Raw genomic sequence first — 23296 nt, forward strand, 5'->3', positions numbered from 1 at the left:
TACCCCCCCCCGTTTGAACGGGAGTGTCCGCATCCTCGAGATCTATCCCCAACTCCTCTAAGGAGAAAGTCTCACACCCAGTGAACTGCGTCTCCGATGGGGTCGATGTGTACGAAGAAGCAGTTAAAAAATCAAAACTGGGGCGATAGACATTGCCCCCCCGGCGTCCCCTGCATCTCGGGCTGCCACCCCGGCATCATCTGCATCCCGGGTTGCATCCCCGGTACCCCCTGCCCACCCTGCACCCCCTGCCATCCCGGCTAGGGGTGTGCATTCGGGTTTCGGTTCGGTTTTTTGTCAAAACCGAACCAAAACCGAAAAACCGAATTTAGTTCAAAATCCAAACCGAACCGAACCCGAAAAACCGAAAACCGAACTTAAAAAACCGAAAAACCCGAACAAAACCGAAAAACCCGAAAAACCCGAAAAAATAAATATAATATTAATATATATATATATATGTGTGTGTAATTTATTTTATTTTATATATACTAATAGAATATTTATATATAATATAAAATTAATAATACATATAATATATATAATATAGTAGAATTTATTAAAAGAATATACTATATACTATATATTATATATAATATAATATATTAAATTAATAGAATATATATATAATTCGGTTTTTCGGTTTTTTTCTTCGCCCGAATCGAACCGAACCGAAAAACTGAAATTTTGCTATTTTCAAAACCTAATCGAACCGAAAAACCGAAATAACCGAACCGAATTTCAAAATTTCGGTTTGGTTCGGTTCGGATATTCGGTTTCCGGTTTTTTTGCTCACCCCTACCGAGTATCATCTGCTGCCAAGAGTACATGTTGTAGTACCCGACCATCGGACTCCATCCACCTCCCACGGGTACCGTGGGAGTTTGAGACCCACTTGTCACTAGAACCCCCTCGTTGTTGTTCTCCATTTTGCTTTATTGCTCTTGTACATGAATTAAGTGAGAGAGAAAACTCGTTAAAACAAACGGTGCGAATGAAAATGACGTGCAAATCGCGTATATATAGTGTTTTGAAACTTTTATTTTAAAAAAAAGTGTTGGCCGATTGCCCGCCTACAATGGCGGCCAGCCGATTGGCCAGCGCATCGGCCAGCGCCCGAGAATCGGCGTCCGCTCGCCGATTTTTTCACCGATTTGGCGCTAGCCGACTCCAATGGTTCGGCGAGCGAATCGGCTAGCGCCGGGAATCGGCTAGCCGGTCCGCTAGCCGCCATTGGAGATGCTCTAATGTCCTGACTTTTAATTTAAATTTCACCTAATTGGTGCCAATTTGTCTCAGTTATGTCTCGTGGTAAAATGTTTGTTAAATTTTCATATAAAAGTCTGGGTTCAAAATCATACGAATATTGTTTTTATAAAATTCATAATTCATTCTTAATAAAGCACTTCCGCATTTAGAGCATATATTTTACTCATTTTCTTTATTTCAATATATCAAGCTTTATTTTTTTATAAAAATGATGCTAGTATTCAGCTTTTAGTGGTGTTATTTGATGTACAGCTCTAATTACGTCATATTCAATGTTATTTTAATTTCATCGAATTTTATTTGAATTTGGAATAATAGAGCTTCGTATTCACTTTCAATATGATTATTTGTGATTTATTTCGAATATTAAATTAGTACATTTAAGTATTTTGATATATAAATAATAAAAAATTTATTTCTGGTTTACATATTCGAACTATATGTTTATGCATTATCTTTCAAGTATAGATAGTTTAAAACCATTATTAATATAATATGAATCTCTATTAGAACTCAAACACCCCATTTTAATTTTGTTTGAATTATTTTATTTTATATATATTTTGAAAGACTAAGGTGCGCGTTCTATTAAATTAAATTATCTTTTGGGTAATTTATAAATATAATTGCCCCATAGAGAAGGACCGGCGAAACAACTCGATATATGTAACTATTTATATAATGTTTATATGTGAACAAATAAAATAGTGTGGCATGTGACATCCATATTGGAAAACAAATAATGAAAATAACCGATTGAGTCACATGTTTATATGCTTTAGACATGTGGTCCAAGTTTGCATTGTCTCTCTTTTCTCTATGTAATTTATCATTTTATAATAACTAATCATGTTGTGATATGGGAATTATTGTCCTTTAAAACAAGATTTAGTATATTTTTATTTCAAAAGCTAACGTTAGAGACAAGATTAATTGGACGTGGTCGCGAAAATTTATATCTGACTTATGCTCTAAGGATCCTGATATATGAACTAGGAAATACAATAAGCAACAAGACATATATGGGGAAAATGAAGAGAGAAACAAAACTTATATGGGAAAAAGGAAGAGATAAAACAAAACATATAAATCATGTTATAATGTTAGAGCATTTATCTATGAAGCCTGTTGATTTGATGAAATGGAATCGCATACTCGTCAAATAGGTACAAATAACCTCTATATGCCAGTAGTTGAATCGCCAATGTGTACTGTTGCAGCATCCAAATTCTATCGGAGTGCTGTTAAAAATATTAATCACATCTTGCCAACGTGTTAGCAATGCTCATGAACAATGATTTGCGCATGGGCATAATAAGTCTGCACGAGGCGTGCAACAACTTCTTCACGTTCTTGGCGCACATACGTCCTTGGTCGACGAGGTCTTGGAACAACAATCCTTTCCACGTTGACTATCAATATCAACTTAATAATGACATTTTTTTTATCATAGCAGTAATTTTTGGGGATCCATCAAATTTTGTAGAGAATTTTAGAGAGAAATTTAAAAAAGAAGATGAATTATGATGGTTCGGTGTTGTATTTATAGAAGAAAAAAAATTGATAAAATGAATAAATAAATACGGAGACCACCTCCAATAGTGGACGATAGCATGGACGATCCATTGCTGTGATTTTGTGAATGCCTTTAGTAAGGACAATAGTATGACTCGTATTATAAATGCTTGAAATGATGAAGCTGTTGGAATCGTGTTTGGTCAATGGACTTTGACAAATAATAAATGTGATGAGACATTTAATTTTGTAAAATTAAATGCAATAACGACGATCTACTTTCGGAGTAGATGACCGTGATATATTCATTTTCTCTAAACCGATTCTCGGTGAGTGAGAAATTATGAATTATAGTTTGTCACAATTGTGAGCTATAAATGAGCTATGAGATAAAAACTAATGAATTAATTAAAATTGTTAATTATCCCACATTGGTGGAGAAGACCTTATTAAACATGTACTATTTAATAAGATGAATTATTACGTGTAATAAGTATCGTGGACTAAGATGAGTGGTGGAGCCCACACGCCGCCTCGTCGCGGTCGTGAGCCGTGCACCGTGACCCATGCTCAGTGCACCGTGTCCCGTGACCCGTGCCCCGTGTGCCATGTGCTAAAAGGTCCACGACGGACCCCGACGCATAGTGGGTCTCAAACGGTCCACGATGGACCCCGACGCATAGCGGGTGACAAAAGGTCCCCGATGGACTCCAACGTATCGTGTGACGAAAAGGTTCACGATGAACCCCGTCGTGTAGCGTGTCCAAATGCATCAGTCTCCTTTAGCTTCCGTAACGGGTTGTAACCCCTGGCGGTTACAGTTAACCCATACTGGCATGCTTAATGCCTGCATTGACTCCACATCCACATGCATTGGACTTGACCTATAAATAGACAAGCATCCCTTGCATTCCCAATACAACCATATTGCAAACCAAGCATATTATTTGCATAGTTCTCTCCCTCTCTCTGCATAGTCTTCTGTCGAAGCTTTGTCCTCGTCATCATCCAGTTCGTCCGAGCTTGTTCTGTTTGTGGTGCTGCAATGAACAAGCCGAAGCTATTTTATCTTTGGGGACGACACGCCAATCCGAGAGCACTACCGGGGCGTATCTAGTCTTGCGGAAAGAGGACTCCTCGACTCGGCTTATATATTTGCGGTTTACAGTTTTGATTTGTTATTTCTATTCAGTTTATTGTACTTTATCTTCGTTCTTCATTTGAGTTGTATTACGCCCGACTAGTGTTTATCTTGTAACCAGAAACCAACAGAAAAGCTCCACAAACCAGAAACCAACAGAAAAGCTCCACAAATATGATGTTTTGACATTGATTCGAATAGATATAGATAATTAATTGAGAAAAAGGCATGTAAAATGCCAAAAAAAAGATATAGATAATTAATTGAGAAAAAGGCATGTAAAATGCCAAAAAAAACATACATGCAAAATGGTAAGTTCGTACAAATCTTATATTAAGGCAATTTGAAGTGTTTTCAATTAATTAAGTTAATTACGTATGGTGTACAATTTAAAAAACACTTTCGATTTGTACGAGTATAATTAAGCTTCAAAATTTGCTTTAAATATTATAAATTCCAAAAAAACAAAACTTTTGTCTTCATATATTTTTTAAATTAAAAATCGCAAATTCATTTATGTAAAATCGCCGTAGACATCAACTATGGTTAAAAACAGTCCCAAAATTCTATTTTAAAACTAAAATTTATTTTATCAAACTCCATTCATTTTCTTTGTAATCCAATTCCAATTTTAAAATAAGTTTATTTTTCAGTAAAATAAATATCATCGGCGTAAAAAAAGACAAGAGCAGGAACCCAAAGTCATGTCTTTCTGAACAAACACCATCTTCAATTATTTACACGGACTCCAATTTCTAACATTTTCCCCACAGATAATGTAAATATAATGAAAATTCACATTTCAGAGCAGAGCCCCTTTCCCTTGAATTCATACACTGTTCTCCGCACATTATTAGCCAGAAATTTGTTGCATATGTGCCAAAAACCTTCCTACTCAGAGAGAGATATTTAAAAAACTGAAAAGGTGGAGTTGGGTTTGGACTATATAAGCTGATGTTGGAGTTGAGATTTTCCAATGCTATGGATGTTGGGAATTTTATCAGTGTCAGCACCTTCCTCTCCAATTCATTCACCAGTTGCAGCCGTAGCTACTTCCATTCTCCATCACCATATTTGTCTCTCTCTCTTGTCTCTTTGGGCTCCCAATTCATCTCTCAAAATGATTTCTTCCAATCCCTTAAAAATTGACTCTTTCCACCGTTTAATCCCAAAGAATTTGTCTTTAGCTATTTATCAAGAAGAGAGAGCTTGATTCTTGAATCTTATGGAAGAATAAACCATCCCTTTTTCTGATCTTACCCAAATTCAGCAGCTCTTTTTCCTTTTTTCTTGAAAAGTTGGGAGCTATTTTTTTTGTCAGCACCAATTTGTTTTTGCAATTTATTTCTTTTTATATTTGAAGAAAATGATGTGTGCTTCATTGAGTAATCAGCAGATGACAAAGATGATGACTGCATCTTCCTTAGCTCTGCCTTGTAGCAGGTGATTTCATCCTTATTTCTTGTCAATATTACCATTTTTGCGTGTGTGTGTGTGTGTGAAATTTGATTTTGTACAGTTTCATTTGAGTGGGTTTTGATTATACTTGCTAACTTTGGTAAATAAATAAATGGAGATGCATTTTGTATCTGGTGAATCCATCCTTATTTCTTGTCAAGATTTTGAACTCTGTGTGTGATTTTTTTTGGCATAGTTTCATGTAATTGATATGCATGTATATACAGTATATGTTTTGAATGAGATTTAAAAGATATGGGTTTATGGTGTTACTTGCTTTGTATGGTAAATAAATAAATGGAGATGCATTTTGTGGTAGTTTGGAGAATCCCCAATATCCCTTTTGTTTATCAGGTATGATTTTGGTGGATGTTGGATTGGTTGTGGTAAAGGGAAGAGTGCTGCTTCCACCAGAAATGCTGCAGTCAAGAAGATGAGGTTGAGCATTTCACCTCTGGCTTCTTCTGCTGCCTTAGATCACTCTCCCAATATGTCAAGACCCGATTTCTACAAGGAGGTTTGAACTGATTTTGATGATCTTGTGGAGCATGTGTGTTTTTTGGTGAAGTTGTGATGTGGATGGTGATGGTTTTGTGTGTGTGTGTGATTTGGTTGAATAATGTGATTAAGTGATTATTATTGGTGTTGTGATGATATATATCTATATCAGGTGCTTGAATCTGCTAGAGACAAGTTCACTATGGAGATATCTTTCCAATCCAAGGATAAAGATATATCACTTGCAAAGGTAAACTTTTGTTCCATTTGGTTCGAAACGGCTTGCTAAATTTATGTTTCTTGACCCGGAATTTGAGTTATGGATCCAGAAAGTGCGATCTCATCCTGTTTTGGTTAGCGTGTTTTAGATGGTTTTGGTATATAGTCTTTGTTAGAGTTGGATTAGGTAAGGTTTGAATTCCAAATATAGATAGATGCCTCGTGTAATTGTATCCGGAGTTCCAGTGAAAAATCCATGGTTTGGCACGTAGTAATGATACGAGTAAACAATTATTGTGCTTTTTTTACAAAAAACGAGGTCTTTAGTAATCTATTGCTTCTCGAGGGGTTGTATTTTAGTATGGCTTTGTTGATATTGTCTTAGTTTGTTTGTAATTGTTTTGTACAGGCTTTGCTCTATGTTGCCGCGGAAGATGAGGCGTATCTGGCTCTCAATCGTGAGATGGATGCTCGTTCAATCCACAATGAGAGGAAAGATACATCGTCGCCACCTGATGCCCAAGGGTGGGATTCCGTGGAGTCCATGCCAATGGCTGGAAATAATATAAATGGGTGGTTGGCGGAGCTGGACACCATAGCTAACGAGGTTAAGGCCGAGTTGGTTCCAAGAGAGATCGGATGTGATATGGGAGAAGTGTTGGATGCAGTGAACAAAGTCCTCTTCGAGTATAGAGGTTTAAAGAGGTCACCCGTCTTAGTAGATTCGAAGTGCTCATACCTGCACTCAGCATTAAGCTCTGGTGGCGCCAGCGGTATATCTTCTTCACCTACGCTCAAACATGTTCGTTTTCATTTTCTTATGTCTAGCAAAATGCTGGCTTGACTTCATCCATGTCGACTCTTAATAGCAATCTTGCTTAGTGTCGTCTACATTGAAGTTTGCCAAAGACTCAATCTTTCTATTGTGGGATCTCGTGTCGGGGAAGATTTTTTGATATGGCCCCGGACCGGAAATCCTGAGGTACATATGCCTATATCCAAACTCATACGCGTTATCACTTACTCAATTCCCTTCGTCAATTGTTATATTTTCCACTTCTATGTTGTAGTACTAACTGTTATCATCACAGGAGTTGTTCAAAGTGATCTCAGGGCACAGCTTGTTCGCGGTTGTCAACGGGAAGTGCGTGGACGATCCATGGTCTAGGGCCTCAGATGTGAATAGCAACTCACTTTTGGGGCTAGACGTTGCAACCAACCGAGATATCATTGGAATCACTCTAGCCAATTTAATTGTGAGCGACGTCTTAACTATCAAACCATCAACCTCTTCGTTACTAAAATTGGTAACGTATATTGCAGCGGCTTTACTGGAAACGTGCTTCGAGAACGAACCACGGGTTGATGCTGACTTCTCCTCTCCGCTGTGTCCACAACTCTGAGGAGAAGCTCAACAAGAGCATGCCTCTACTGCGCCCTCAGGAGCTGAGGTAGACTATCTTTGCTCGATCTTCAGGTTTTATCATTAGCCCTCGTTGTCTCCTTCTCCTGACATTTCGAGGGCCTATTGTCTTCTCCTACAGGTTTTGAGATGCTTATTTGCAAGCATGGCCGGAACTTGTGAATCCCGACTAATCTAAACTAAGCCAGGAAGGCTTACTCGAAAATATAGCCCTAGCTAGTTTGGATTGCATCGTTGAAGACCTAATCTTTAAGCTGTTTATTAGTGAATTCGAAATATTTAATAGGCTAAAATTTGAAATATCTGATCTAAAAACTAGGGAAAAAGTAGGGAAGAAAAGGGAAGAAATCTTTAGAAATGAAGCAGAAAAACTGGACAAGTTTATAGTCGTATAACTCGGTTATTAGATAACACGTTTATTTGCAGGCTCGCGATCATGGCTTCGGAGAGGTTACTGATCCTTCAGCCGCACAATTGGGCTATAAGACGAGACTATGGCATGTTGCTCTACTACAGCCGGTAATATTCTTGAATCCAGTCTCGTATATATACGTTTATTTGCTCGAGCTCGTGCTGAAAAACTCACAATGTGTTACTAAATTCAGTGAATATGAGGCCGCGGTTCAAGAGCTCAGCATCTGTATGGCCTTTGCACCGGAAGAAGAAGCCGAGGTTCTTGAGCCTTTTGTCGAGAAGCTGCATCTCATGCGGCTTGAGACGTCGTGGAACGCGTTGGGACAAAATGGCCGGTTAACGGTGCCTTGACCCGATTTTTTCTTCGGCGTCGTTTCTATTTGTATATGAACCTTCATCACTCATAAGTGCAACCTTGATTTCCTGTTTCAGACTTTCTTTGCTCTTTGCTCCAAATTAAGTGTAATAAAATCATAATGTGATACTAAAACACGATAAGAAATAATATGATCATGTGAGTAAATGGTATTTTAATCGATCTGAATTGAACTGAAAATAATGAAATAAGAATTAATAGTGATAATAGTAGTGTATAAGATTAGAAATAAAGGATGAGATTTGTGAAAGGGAAAGGAGGGTGGGTAGGTTTCTCAATCAATATGGATATGGTGTCCAATAATTGGATATAACTATGGATTGCTGGCTTTGTGATTGACATGCATGTGTATAATTTTTGTTAAATAATGGAGTATAAGATGTTGACATAATGTGGATAAGCTTTGAGCAAGATAGCCCACCTACCAGCCCTACTTAATCATTAATTAATCACGTCCCAACCCCACAAAAAGATCGAAATCATTGAACTATATTTGCCCAAAATTATTGCATGATGTTTTCAATTATACAATTTCTTACCAAGTTTGTCGTGTGTGCACAAAAAAGTTCTTTATCGTTGCAAAATTGTACTACAAATTAAACTAATTAGTACTTTTTCCGTCTCTGTGTAACCTAATATTATAGCCATTATACAATCATTTAACCCAAATGATATTTTTGGACTTAGTCTTTTGAGATTTTTTTAAAAGTGAGACTGTAGAACCAATCACATTCATTACATATTGTAATGCAATGATTAATACTCAATTATACTGATATTGAGTGCAGTATACTTACTAATATACTTTAATAGAATTCTTTATCAATGCAAAGAATTTGATGTTATACATGTATAACATTGATATATTATGATACATACATATGCTCTAATGTGATTGTTTTTTGAAAATATATAATATTATTAAACTTATTGATCTAAGTATGTAATTGGGATACTGTTAAATTTATTATATAATTATTTTAATTTAGTCTATTTTCGGTGAAAGAAGTAAGGTAAGTAGAGAGTTATGAGAGCATCCGCAACGCGGTGCCGTCGCCGTTCCTATGCCGTTCCGGAGGAACGGTTTCGCGGCGGCACGCGTTGCAGCGTGCGTTCCGTCGCCATTCCGTGCCGCCACCGTTCCCATGCCGTGCCGCGTTTCGTTCCTCCGGAACGCGGAACGAAACGTTCCGCCACGCGCCGAGGCGACGTGGCGGACTCCCATTCGACGCGTGAAGCCCACTCGCTGCCCCGCGAGTGGGCTTCGTCCCGATGACGCAATAATTCATTTTTTTTAAAAAAAATTTCGAATTTAATAAAAAAAAAATAAAAATTTTTTTTATTAACGGTAATGAGACCGTTAATTTTATAGCCGTTTGTTTTTTTTTTATTATTTATTTATTTACTCTATAAATACTCCTATTTCATACTCATTTCAATCACAAACACACATCTATTTCTCTCTATTTCCACCCCAATTTTCATCTCAAATCAACTCTATTTCCGCCTCGAAGTGGAGCGCATCCGTCTATACAAGAACGGTTATCTATTCGTGCAAGGACACGCGACTCTAGCGCCCACACCCAACTCCAACATGATCTAATTGAGCACATTTGGGCAAACTTTGGCGGATGAAATTATTAAAATTGTGTACTTTTATTTTTTTATGATTTTAATTGTGTGGTTTTTATTTTTTTAAGTTTAAGTTGTAACTTTGTTTTAATGTTGTGTGTTTTTTAATAAAATGTGTTTGTTTTTTTAATTGAATTGAGTTGAAATTAAAAAAAAATGAAATTGAATGAATAGTAATTTAAGGAACGGTTAAGGAACGGTTAAGGAACGAGGGTTGCAGGTTCCGTTCCTTAGTTAAGGAATGGAGTAAAAAAGTACAGTGGGGCCCTCAAATAGTGGTTTAAGGAACGGTTTAGGAACGGTATAGGAACAGCGTTGTGGATGGCCTGAGAAATTTAAAATTGATAAGACAGATAAAGTGATTACTTTTGCTTCTATTTCTATGGTGTCAATTTAACGATGGGTTGGGAACGAGCATTCAATCAATTCTCTTTTTCAAAGCCCATTTCTGTTAGTTGATTTACAAGCCCATAGGCCCATTTACAAGCCCACCCATTATATTAAAGTTTTGCTTGATGTAATTGTTTCATATACAGTACGACCCAAACGAGTTTGTTCGACTAAGAATATATATGAAATGGAGTAGATATAATGTCTCTTCAAGAAAACAAAATTCTACTCCACTTACTATTTTTTTTGGCTTATGATGATGCAGAATTTTATTTTTTTTAGTTTTTAAAATTTAATTAAATAAAAACGATATTGTTTTGATTGTCACATAAATTTTAGTTTACGACATTAGTTTTGGTTTTCCGTTTTGAAGGAAATTGAAAAGGTCTAAAATTTATGTAAAGTTCATGAAAATATTAAAAAAATATTAAAAATTCATATATTCAGGCCAATTAGGTTCGCTTTGTATATAGACAATGTCATATAAATTAGGTTAAATATTTAATTTATCCTCTCATTTTAGCGAAAAACTAGTACTCCTATATTATTTCAATTTTTTGCTTAAAATTGATCAAGACAAAATTTTGTGGATGTAATTACCCGTTGACCTAATTCAACAGATCAACTAGTGTCGTATTCCAATTTCCCAAAACTGCCTTAAACATTATGCTAAACTAGATCTCGACACCCCTAAAATGTATGATGAGTAGAGATGTTAATTGAGCTATTTGGTTACGGCCTATTTTTTTTTACTTCAAATCAGTTTCTAAAAATAGAAACTTTGAAAACTACACCAATTTTAATGTAAGATTGGTAAAGTGGAGAAGAGAAAGAAAAAAATAGATAAAGTAAGAGATATAGATAGAAAAAGTAGTGAAATTAGTGTTAGTGAATTATGAGGTCTATTTTTTAAAATGAAGAGTTTCTATTTATAGGAAACCGACTAAAATGAAAAGAATTTCTATTTTTAAAAAACAGAGTATAACTTTTTGGATTATAAATTGTTAATCTTCATCTAAGACCATCTTCAACCATTTACATCAAATTCAAACCCATTTTTGAGTATACGTCACACCAAAAAGTAGTTTTGTTCCCACCATTTTCACTAAATTCAAAATTTACACCATTTCTGGGGTTTCGTCTCACAAAATTTTTGCAGTAACACCATATTTGGTGTTGTTTCACAAAAAACACCAAAAATGGGTTTGAGTTTGGTGTATGATTGGAAAAAATTTCTACACCAAAACTCATTTTTGGAGTATGGTTGGAGATGGTCTAAATCTTTAGGTTTTGGACTAACCCGTTCGGCCAATCAAGATGAAATTAATAATTTTTTAACTAATACTATATTTATATTGTTAATTTGATATATACAAATGAATACAGTTACAAATGAGTGTTATTTCATCTCGAAACGAAAACTGATGGAGAATATTGTTTTTTCACAAAAAATATTATAATTAAATTTGTACATATAGCTTTATAATAAATGTAAAAGTAAAATAATAAAACAATGAGTAAGAATAACTTTCAAATAATTAAGACTAAATGCCATTTTTTGTCCTAAATATATAACGATTTTATGATTTTGGTCCAGAATATTATCTTTTGAATTATTGCATCCAGAACAAATAAAAATGGTCCGGATTTAGTCCATTATGGACGGAACCGTAAAAAATTGACGGCCAAAACTAATTAACTGAGTTTGACTTGATTAACAAATTTTTATTAGAATATTTACATATTTAGAAAATAGATAAATAAATAAAATAAAATAGAAAATTAATGTTTGTTTGCCTGTGTCGATTCTACTGGGTTTCCCCTCTTCCTTTGAATCCGGCGACGCCGATGGGTTCCCCAGGGATGTAATGAGTGCAACCGAAGGTGAAATTGGGGAGATTTTAGGGGGGGGGGGGGGGAGAGGGTGTCATGATATAGCTTATCGACATAACAAATTTTTATTAGAATACACAACTATTTTCATTTTGGACCATTCCTTAAAAATAAAAACTTTAGAATTTTTCTATTTTAGGACATTGACCCCACTATCCACTAACTCTACTTTCACTACTTTTTTCTCTTCCTCTCTCTTACTTTACTCATTTTTCTTTTTCTCTACCTTACTTTACCATTTTTTCTCACTTACTTTACCAATTGTGCATTAAAACCCGTGCCATTTCAAATGTTTCTATTTTGAATACGGAAGGAGTATTAATTAGGTAAAGAATGAGTTAATTATGTTTGGCCGTTAGTTTTGTGACGACGGCGTTAAAAAGGGACCATTTCCGGACTATTTTCATTTGTTCGGGATGCAATAATTCAAGAGATAATATTTTGGACCAAAATCATAAAATTGTCATATATTTAAGACCAAAAATGACCTTTAGTCAATTATTAATCGAAATATATTTCCACCTGGTGAATTTGTTGTCGAAGGACGAAGGTTGTGGAACTAGAGGAGGCTTCTACATCATTGTACATGGCTGCTTCCTTTGAGGTGTGTCCATTGCCAGTAGGATTGCTACTAATTTGACAACGACTACTCAAAGTTGGCGGCGCTTTCACGCTACAATCCCTAAATTTGTGTTTGTGTGAAGCTCGCTAGCTTTCCTGCGGTAGAAGGCGCTTAAGGTGATGATATTTGGATTTGTGGACAAGGATTTCGGTACCAAGGAACTATGATACAGACTAAACATGAGAACTCAACCTAAAATACTACTACTCTATCGAGAGAGAGCTCATATAGTCTATATACCTCATACCAATTGTTCTCACAACCTGATGTGGACTACTTGTTGCATAAGTTAGTCTGGCCGGAAAGATGTTGGATTCCAAAATTGGATTTCATAGGTCTGATATTATCCCGTTCTTGATTTGACGTTTGACAATGTATCGGTTTGGAACACGATTGAAGTATGGTAATAGTGGCAACACCACAACGGGTATGAATGAACCATTGATTAGTCGTGATATGTATTGAAGGACACCACAAACGATTTTGAAAAGTCGAATAAACGAACTCAATGAATTGAAAAATTCAATTAAAAAAACTCAAGAGAGATTATACTATGATTGAATAAGGGCTAAATTTCGTCCATCATAAGGTGTAAGTTTAGGTTCATACTATGATTGAATAAGGGCTAAATTTCGTCCATCATAAGGTGTAAGTTTAGGTTCAGTAATTTTTTCTAGGTCATTTTTAAGTGAAAATTAAAACACTATAGTAATTATTCTAAAGACTAAATGTCACGACCACATCTTACTAGTGATAGTGAGCGTGACTATATCATGACTAAATAAAACTTGATGATAGAAAGAAGTAAGCATAGATGGTGAGTCAAGTTCGAAACATGAGTTTCAAATGCGAAAGTGGTACATGGCCAATCAAAATCAGAGTACGATAACTAGGTCTGAGAAATCCTAGTACAAAATTACTTGTGCAGCGGAAGAGACCAAGACGAAGAAGTATGTGTGAAGACACACTTCATTGGACATCCTAGTGCTACTTATTATTGTCATTGCTCAACAGTCAACACCTTCGCCCCTCGTCCACGTTCAACCTGCACGTTAGAAAAAAACATGCAGGGCTGAGTACTTGATATACTTAGTGGGCATTTTGCCGAAACATAATTTTCATAAAAGTTTTGTCAGCCAAAGTTGAGTGAACACGGGGTTTAACTTAAAAGGCCCGAGTCACTAAAATTATTTTCATTCATAAAGGCGATTGCAATCTAAGTTCATCATAGATACCCTATCTGAAACGTATTTGAACCGGGAATGTGGCCACATTCCACGACGGTCACGGAACCGGCCAACTCAAAAGCTAGCTCATGATCCCCGTATGTGTACACTAGTCCGAGTAGGGTTTGCGGCCCTACTGGGACCCGAATTCGATTAAACATAATTGGCATAACCAAGCAGATAGGTATTCCATAAAACATAAAAGGCATGACAAAACATAAATAGCATAATTTTCACATAATCATGCTAAAAAGACAATTTCACATTTTAGAAGAAATGCCCACCTCAGAGCTTAATTCCTTAATTTGAAAGTTCCTCGACTTGGTCTTACTTGACGTGCGACGACGCCCCTTTAGAAAATAAAGTATACTTAAATTAGGCTTTAAGAAGCCAAAAGAACTTAACGTGAATGCATCCTAAGTGCATGATCATTTAATTCTTTTTCTTATTTCATAGAAAAGTCCTTGAGCGTTAATTAAATCTAGAGATTCAATCTAGGTTGAGGCTTATAAAATTATTCGTTTAACAAAGAGAGCATTACCTTCTATGCAAATTATTTGAGCACTAAATTAAATCTGGGAATTAAATTTATCATCGCGGAATTAATTAGTAAACCTTCTTATTAGAACAAATACTTGGTCGTTTGTCCTTAACGAGATCAAGATTTAATCGGGAACTAAACTGCAGGCCCTGCCATTTTAATAATTCCAGCTCATTTCTTCTTTTAACATAAAAACAGTTCACTTCTTAAATTAAATCTTTAGCCCATACGTGTAATTAGAGAGGCCCAGTAAAACAGTAAAAGAATTAGGCCCAAAACTAATCTAAAAAGTGGTCCAAATAAAAAAAATCTCATTTCCTTCTCCTTTGACTTCAACCCATCTCCACTTTTCCCTCAAATCACATTTCCCGAATTACAAGCCCTAATTGGAAGGAGAAATAGAGGCGCATCTCTACCCGTCCTCACATCTTCTCAAATTCACGCCCGTCGGAGCACCAGCCGTTTCTCGGCTCTCTCTCTCTCTCTCTCTATAACAACTCAAAATCAGGGAAACTCCAATTGAACCCAAACAGCAGCGCCTCCTTCGCGAGGCAGCCACACCACTCACCGGTGACTCCCGCTCCTTCTTCAACGGCTTCCCCACACGTTGCTCTTCCCCAGTGCTCGCAGCACCGCTTCCGGAGTCCAGCATAGGTCGTCGCTGCTTCGCGAGGCTCCTGCTGTTGTTGCTGTTCGGGCTAGACTCAAGGCACGCCATCGCCTTTCGTGCTATTGCTCCAGCGGCGTCACCGCCTCCTCGTAATAAAGCTAAGTCATTTCCCCAATTCCCTTTACGTATTCCGTAAATTCCAGAGTTCTCGATTGATTATTGCATCTACTCATTAGGATTTATGCAGAAGCATCTTGTTGTGATTCTGGGCAGTAGCCATGTGGTAAAAATGCTACTGATTTTTTTGGCTAAAATAGTTTATGATCTCCCTTGATTCGAATTGTATGATGTGTGAAACTTAAGGCTCTAAATCTTGCGCCTAACATGATGTTCGAACTAGAAACAACATGGTTAAAATTTGTTTTGTCTGTGCTCTGCAGAGTTGCAGAGTATAGTTAAACTTGGTGCTTAGGATTCTTTCTTTTGGGATTCCTATTATGCTGTGCCTTCTCTTCAAGTGTTCATGCTTCTATGTTCCTACGATGTGGAGGAAAGGGTGTTACCTCTTGAAGTAGCTATTCTCTTTTAATTTCTGCTCCTAACTCTTCCAAGATCACTTCTCACTCTGGAACTCCTTGTTGTGAAGTAAGGGAAAGGGGTGAGCTTGTGTTTTAGTATGAAAAACTTGTGGGGAGGAAGGAAAGAGATGTTACTTACGGAAAGTAGGGCTGCCTGCAGGAACTTTGCAGAAAACTCTACTCCAACCCCTCAAACTTGCTGGATTTTTGATGTGTGTGGAAGGGAGAAATTTATGTATATGATGAGGTTTTTATAGGCCAACTTGGTGTACTTTGGGAGGATTAAATGGGGCTGATAATCACTTGTTTTCCTGCGCAGCATCTCTCTTTTTGATCCTCAGTGCAGCCTTTTACTTAAGAGGCTTGGTGTTATATGTGGTACTTGGTGCTTAACTAATAAATTCATCTTATTCCCATATGGCCTCTTAGTACTTTAGCTAATAACTCCCTTTGTTTGAATGTTGCAGGTGGTAATGCAGGTTTGACTTGCTCTTTATGGTAAGTCCTTAGTCCCTTATTAGAATAGAAGTCTTGTTTATTTCTCCTAAAAGAAGTTTCTTTATTTCTCTTGTTCCCTAGCCATTAAAACTTGTTTTTGTCTTGCAGGTTGGGAGAGAACTTGGGCTGCCAAACTGCTGTCCGCGACGGGCTTGCAGCCCCGGGCCCAATGGGCTGATCGGATAGGGCCGAATTATCGGGCTTCAAAAGGGCCTGATGCGGGCTCACATAGATTACGCCCGCTGTTTATAGTCTTGTAATTGTAGTCACGATTTCCTTTCTCAAACTCATAAACTCATGCACTTAATTTTGTAAATTAGCGCGTAGTTCAAGATGTAAGCGAACACTCTTAGTTCGAAAGTGAAATCTTTATATTCTTCTCGACTTTTGTTATGTTTCATAAATATGTTTTGGTTTGTTCCTCGTTCCTTTTTGTTTGTAGTTCTTGATTAAGCAAAAATCATTACTTAAGCAAGTCTATGACCATAAAGCAATAAGCATTCATTAAATTAAAGGTAATTATACGCAACATGCGTTCCTTAGTTCAATGAAAGTTCTAAAATTACGATAATTAAAAGAGTGGGTATTACACTAAAGTTGTGCTATTTTCGTTAAACTGATAAAGACAGACAAACTGTATAATATACTCCCTCCGTCCCCCAAAATTCGTCACCATTTGACCCGGCACAGGTTTTAATAAATGTAATAGAAAGTGGGTTGAAAAAGTTGGTGGCATGTGAGTCCTACTTTTATATATTAGTTTTATAATAAAATGTGAGTGTGAATGAGTTAGTGGAATGTAGGGTCCACTAAAAAAATGGTAAAAGTGAAAGGTGACAAATTTTTAGGGACAGACGAAAAAAGAAATAGGTGACAAATTTTCAGGGACGGAGGGAGTAATATTTACCCTATAAGTAATTTTATTCTAATAATTAATAATTCGCACAAAAACTATAAAATAAGAAAAAAAGAATTTTGTAATTGGATATTTGTTTGGTGTCGAGAGAATCTGCCGGAGATTGATTTCACATACTTCGTCGGTGTAAGTTTTGTATATTTGTGTATATCGATGATATTATATAAATTTGATCTTCCCCCTGGTTTTTAATTAGTAGCCAGTCCATTTTGAACTTAATTAATTAAACAGTAGTAGTTTACAATAAAAGACAAGATAAACAATGTTACTTGGCAGACATTTTTTGATCTCATTCCTTAATTTATAACGTCAACGGATTCAGCAAGAAAAACCATCTTTATTTGTTTAATTTGAGACAAACAATACCGAATAATCTGGATCCGAGGTTACATGCGCAGCTGTCTGAATTATACTCCGCCCGAGTAATGACTCATATAATGTCCTGCAAATTACCTCACTTTTATCGATTAATCGCCAATATTCAAATGTTCATCTCATCCACACAGATCTCTTACACAAGAAACCGTCTACTCCTTAATTTAATTAATGATTAGGCTAACTAGATGAGTGTAATGGGAGGGCGATCATCATTAGTTGCGAGACATTGTGATAATATAACAATTGCTTTTATCTGTAATTGTTATTTAAAAGTTACATGTGACTTTGTAATACCAACTGCGACTTTTATTTATTAGAATTAGAATTAGAATTAGAATTAGCACTTTTGTTAATTAATTAACAACTCTTATCCATAATAGTTATCACTTTTAATTCATAAGAATTGTAATTTTTATTTGAAGGCAGAGCTTGTAAAAGTTATTTTCTTAAAAGAAAAATAAACAATTGATCGCCAATTAAATATTGTTAGTTTCAGAATCCATGTGCCTTATTATTGAGTGTTTCTTACCATTTTCTACATTGTTAATTAAATACACGTTGTACACACATACCAGTTCAAAGAAGAAAATGTGTATGGCATTGAGTTCTTAAATAGTATTGAAAAATGCTTTTATTTGAATTTTCATACATGCCATTATTGCTCTTCGGAATAAATGCTTTTATTTGTAATTGTTTACTTTTTTTTACGTAACTATTGACTTGATTTAAATCTAACTGATTATTTTAATAATTAACAACTGCGACTTTTATTAATTAGAATCATAAGTATTTTTGTTTGAAAATTGTGACTTTGTCCCTTTTAATTCATGAAAACTGCCTCTTTTATCTGAGTGTTCTTAAAAAAATTAACTGATCTCCATTTGAATATTGTTGGTTTCAGAGCACATGTGCTTCTTCGTCACCTCATTGATCATATGCTACTTGCCTTACTATTGATTATATCGTTTTCTACATTGTTAATTAATTACACGTTTTTTAAATTTTTTAAATTAACTCCTATATGAAGGAGTTGTTAATTAATTACACGTTTTTTTAATTTAACTTATATATAAAGGAGTAAATTACAACTTTATTAAATTAACTCATATATAAAGGAGAGAATTACAACTTTTTTAAATTAACTCATATATGAAGGAAGAAATTACAACTGATGTCAATTAATTACACGTTTTTATTTTTTTTAAATTAACTCCTATATGAAGGAGTTGTTAATTAATTAATTACAGGTTTTTTTAATTTAACTCATATATAAAGGTTAATTAATTAATTACACGTTTTTTTAATTTAACTCATATATAAAGGAGAAAATTACAACTTTTTTAAATTTACTCATATATAAAGGAAGAAATTTTAATTTAACTCATATATAAAGGAGAAAATTACAACTTTTTTAAATTTACTCATATATAAAGGAAGAAATTACAACTGATGTCAAGAAGGCTCGAACTCGGCACCTCATATAATAAAGTCTAAGCTCCTTGCCGCTAGGACAACGACTCTGGACTTAATTAATTACACGTTTGGTGTGTGATCAATTGCTAACTTTCTTAAGTTGCTAACTCTGTAAACTCATCAACGCAGTGTATAATGTCAACACGATGATATTAAAATGTCAATATATAATTTTGTTGACATTTTAATACACTTTGTTGATGAGTTAACAGATTTAGTAACTTAAAAAGTTAACAATATAACGCACTCCTACACGTATGTTTGTGTATATCATATACAATTTCAAAGAAGAAACTGTAGGTGGCATGAAGTTCTTAAATAGAATTGGAATTCAAATAAATCTAGACATCATTTCCACACTTTAGATAGTAGTATCTCAAAATATGCAAACCCTAATCCTCCATTCCACATTCATTCCAAGAAATCTTGAAATCACCATCAACTCAAACAGCTCTCATCATCATCAACTTACACTCATCACTGCAAAATCTTCTTCCACCATTTTTCACAATCTCACAAAGAATTCTTCCACCATTTTCTACAATCTCACAAAAAAACTCCCAAAAACTGATCAAACTATCATCAATTTCAAATCTCCATTACCCTCCATCTTCAAATCATTAGACGATTTCATATGCAATGTCATCGACCTACCCCTCCCCCCCTCTCTCGACCCCAAACACGTCCTCTCCGGCAACTTCGCCCCGGTGTCCGAGCTCCCCCCAACCGCCTGCGACGCGGTGGAGGGCTCCCTCCCCGGCTGCCTCGACGGCGGAGCCTACATCCGCAACGGCCCAAACCCTCACTTCTTCCCAAACGGGCCCTACCACTTATTCGAGGGCGACGGAATGCTTCACATGATCAAATTCTCTCACGGCAAACCCACATTCTGCTGCCGCTACGTCAACACGCACAAACACGCAGTGGAGCGTGAAATTGGCTATCCATTTGTCCCGAGCATCTTCTCCTCCTTCAACGGCGGCCTCTTAGCTTCAATTTCCCGCTTTTTTCTAACTACAGCTAGGGTAATCGCCGGCCAATTCGATCCGATCAATCACGGCCTCGGCCCTGCTAATACCAGCTTAGCCCTAATTTCAGATCGCCTCTTTGCCCTCTGCGAGTCAGATCTCCCCTACGCTATTGAGATAACGGCGGAGGGAGATCTAAAAACCCTAGGTCGCCATGATTTCGGATTAAAATCGGCGCCATTCTCGAGGATGACGGCGCATCCGAAGATCGATTGCGTCACCGGAGAAGCATTCGCGTACGAATACGTTGGGACTCCGCCGTCGCTGAAGCTTTTCCGGATCGATTCCGACGGAAAACGGCAGAAGCACGTGCCGATTTCGATGGAGAAATTCACGGCGATTCATGATTTTGCGGTGACGGAGAGGTACGCGGTAATCCCCGACGTGCAGATCGTGGTGAATCCGTGGTCGATTTTGAAGGGGAGGTCGCCGGTGGAGATAGATCGGGAGAAGGTGGCGAGGCTGGGGGTGATTCCGAGGTACGCAGAGGATGAGGGGGAGATGGTGTGGATCGAGGCGGCGGGGTTTAATCCGGTGCACTGCGCGAGTGCGTGGGAGGAAGACGGGGGCGACACCGTGTGTGTGGTGGCGTCGAATGCGATGGCGGTGGATAAGTTGCTGGAGAACGTTGGCAGCGCGGAGATGAGGATGGAGAAGATAGTGGTGGATGTGAAGAGGAAGACGGTGGTGCGGAGACAGAGGTTGTCGCCGGAGATTCTCGACTTTGGAGTTATTAATCCTGCTTATGCAGCTAAGAAACATCGGTAACGATCATAATATCTCTTTTTGTATGGCCAATTTGGAGTAGTACTTTTTATTTTTTCAATAATCAAAATAAAAGAAAATTTAATTTTTATTTAAAAGATAAAAACTACCCACTTTTTTAAGTTTAAAGTAATGTTTTGCTTTTAATTATCAAATTCAAGATTAAAATATCAATCAAACTTATTCTTTTTTTTTATTTAACTTGGTTGTGAATTAAGATAATTCACTTCTTAAAATGACTATTTAAGGTAGTGGATATTTTATTTATGTTTGTGGCTAGTATTTTTTTTTCTTTTCAAAAGACTGTTTTATTAGTTAACTCTTACAACAATTTTGTAATCTATACACAATAAGTATTATGAAATCTCTTTTAATTCATAGACTTTGAATTATTAAAGTACCAACCTTTCTTGGTTGAAGTTAGATACTATACACATGTTGTTTCAAACCAGGAATATTAAAGTGCCAATGTTTTCTTGGTTGTAATTAGATACTATACACATGGCGTTTTAAACTAGGAATATTGATCCCTCAAATGATAAATTTTGGCAAAATTTTGGTATTTTTCACTATCTTTAAAATTGATCTAAAATATAGTAACAAACTTTATAATACGTTTGTTATTTCCCACGATTGGTTAATCACCATATCCAACTAACGTACATGACAATTTTATATATTCTACTTGGCACAATTAAATCAAAGTGATTTTCTACGTGATTTTTTTATCCTATTTGTCACAAATTTTAAAAGTGGTACTCCTATAAAGTATCATAAACATTTCACGGTTGCCTACTTAGAATAAGTTTTGCCAAAAATATATTATTTAGCTCGGTTGAAAATGACAAACTAAATGTAAAGTTTGTAATAGTTGAGACCAATTCTGAAATTTGTAGGAAACGATAGAATTTAGCCAAAGTTCATAACTTTAGAGACTTGTACCATTACCTTTAAACTATGGAGCCCTTTTAATTTTAGTAGTTATCCTATACAATTACAAATGTGAAACATGCGATCTTTTCTTATATAGTATATCTTCATATTTATGTAGGTACATTTATGCAGCAATAGTATGTGAACTACGGTTGATCGGGGTGGTGAAGTTAGACCTATCGATACCAATCAAAGGATCCGGTGGCGATTGTGCGGTGGCTAGTCGCTGGTATGGGCCGAGTTGTCATGGAAGTGAGCCTTTTTTCGTGGCGAGGGAGCCCAATAATCCGACTGCGGAGGAAGATGATGGCTATCTAGTGACATATTTACATGATGACAATACTCCACAATCCAAGTTCATAGTAATGGATGCCAAGTCTCCTAATCTTGATATAATCGCCGCCGTGAAGCTGCCGCAGCGGATCCCCACCGGCTTCCACGGCCTCTTTCTGTCAGAGTCTGACCTCAATAAACTAATTAGACAAAGTTGCTAATATGTGTGAGCTTTTTCACATCACCAATATATATGTGCTCAAGATTATATGTCAATTCTTATTGCAATATTTGATTAAATATATCAATATTGACATGATGCATATAAATAGGGTTCTTTATTAGGAGTAACATGTACTACTCCCTACGTCCCACAATAAGAGTCATATTTTATCACATTACTTTTTTACCAAATGTGTGACAATTAAAAAACAATGAAAAAGTTATGATTAATTTCAGTTTCAAAGTAATGGAATTAACCAAATACTACCATCGACATCTTATCTATAAACTCTATTTGAACTAAAAAGAAGTTATTTAGTTTGCATTACTGTAGTCGTTCATCACTTTTACCGGATACTATATGATATATCTCATCGACATTTTTTCTATAAATTTTGATTAATTATGGTATACCGAAAATTCTCCAATACTACCTTTTTATTCTCTCGAATAATGATTTCAAGATAAGAAACTTACAATGGTCATTAAATCATGATTGCCTTTCACTATTAAGGTGTGGCTTTTTTTTCCAATACAATTCAATTCAGTTTTCTAGCAGTACCCAACCTACGCAGCTCTATCAAACTGCATAGTTTTGCTCTTAGGAAAATTAATCCTCTGAATTCCATTCAACCAAGCATTAATGTCTGATGCTTAAGATAGTTTAAAATAAGATCAACGAATCGATATATGAACATACAAAATTAAAGTTAGCATACTTGAATTATACATATATATATTATACATTTGTATCATGTCCTCGACCACTCTAGCTTATCAGAACTAATGTATCTATCTCATTCAAGATTGTGTTATGGTTATTCCCTCCTTAACGTTCAAATTCCTCGCGAACAAGAAACGATGGCCGAAGCCTTCGAGCGCCCACGATAGCGGGTCGGCGAAGTCGACGACGGAAGAGTGCTGGGCGCGAGATTGATTCCTCGTCGGCAGCGGTTTGAGTGTTTCTTGTTGGGCAATTAATTGAGCCAATATCGTGTATTTCAT

General features: G+C 36.2%; 2 protein-coding genes and 1 long non-coding RNA gene across 5 annotated transcripts; all 3 read left to right on the plus strand.

The window, feature by feature from the left end:
- Positions 1 to 4674: 4674 nt before the first annotated feature.
- Positions 4675 to 8368, plus strand: LOC121768908. 3 transcript variants are annotated; one of them, XM_042165521.1, is made up of 9 exons: positions 4676 to 5368; positions 5738 to 5900; positions 6054 to 6131; positions 6510 to 6873; positions 6970 to 7082; positions 7192 to 7356; positions 7424 to 7551; positions 7950 to 8042; positions 8129 to 8368. In XM_042165521.1, the coding sequence occupies exons 1-9, from the start codon at positions 5292 to 5294 to the stop codon at positions 8286 to 8288; spliced, it is 1341 nt and encodes a 446-aa protein (XP_042021455.1). In that variant the 5' UTR covers positions 4676 to 5291; the 3' UTR covers positions 8289 to 8368. The 3 variants fall into 3 exon arrangements, with proteins under 3 accessions (XP_042021456.1, XP_042021455.1, XP_042021457.1); XM_042165523.1 differs by lacking the exons at positions 7950 to 8042; positions 8129 to 8368 and adding an exon at positions 7645 to 7849 and having other exon boundaries at positions 4683 to 5368; XM_042165522.1 differs by lacking the exons at positions 7950 to 8042; positions 8129 to 8368 and adding an exon at positions 7645 to 7849 and having other exon boundaries at positions 4675 to 5368; positions 7192 to 7551.
- Positions 8369 to 13222: 4854 nt separating this feature from the next.
- Positions 13223 to 22290, plus strand: LOC121766760 (probable carotenoid cleavage dioxygenase 4, chloroplastic). Its single transcript, XM_042163014.1, has 4 exons — positions 13223 to 13277; positions 14082 to 14099; positions 19539 to 20862; positions 21915 to 22290. The coding sequence occupies exons 1-4, from the start codon at positions 13223 to 13225 to the stop codon at positions 22288 to 22290; spliced, it is 1773 nt and encodes a 590-aa protein (XP_042018948.1).
- Positions 14954 to 16687, plus strand: LOC121768728. The gene is made up of 3 exons (XR_006043401.1): positions 14954 to 16183; positions 16273 to 16303; positions 16412 to 16687. It is a non-coding gene; the product is annotated as an uncharacterized LOC121768728 (long non-coding RNA).
- Positions 22291 to 23296: the final 1006 nt, after the last annotated feature.

This window comes from Salvia splendens, chromosome 15 (assembly GCF_004379255.2).
Source record: "Salvia splendens isolate huo1 chromosome 15, SspV2, whole genome shotgun sequence".
Classification (NCBI taxonomy): domain Eukaryota; kingdom Viridiplantae; phylum Streptophyta; class Magnoliopsida; order Lamiales; family Lamiaceae; genus Salvia; species Salvia splendens.

What these genes read in the sequence shown, in the direction of transcription:
- LOC121768908 (XM_042165521.1), top strand. Translation starts at nt 5,292, where the DNA reads ATGATGTGTGCTTCATTGAGTAATCAGCAGATGACAAAGATGATGACT. An exon ending in GACCCGATTTCTACAAGGAG is followed by an intron (nt 5,901 to 6,053) that starts GTTTGAACTGAT and finishes TATCTATATCAG; the next exon opens with GTGCTTGAATCTGCTAGAGA. An exon ending in CTGCGCCCTCAGGAGCTGAG is followed by an intron (nt 7,552 to 7,949) that starts GTAGACTATCTT and finishes GTTTATTTGCAG; the next exon opens with GCTCGCGATCATGGCTTCGG.
- LOC121766760 (XM_042163014.1), top strand. Translation starts at nt 13,223, where the DNA reads ATGTATCGGTTTGGAACACGATTGAAGTATGGTAATAGTGGCAACACC. An exon ending in TATGCAGCTAAGAAACATCG is followed by an intron (nt 20,863 to 21,914) that starts GTAACGATCATA and finishes ATATTTATGTAG; the next exon opens with GTACATTTATGCAGCAATAG.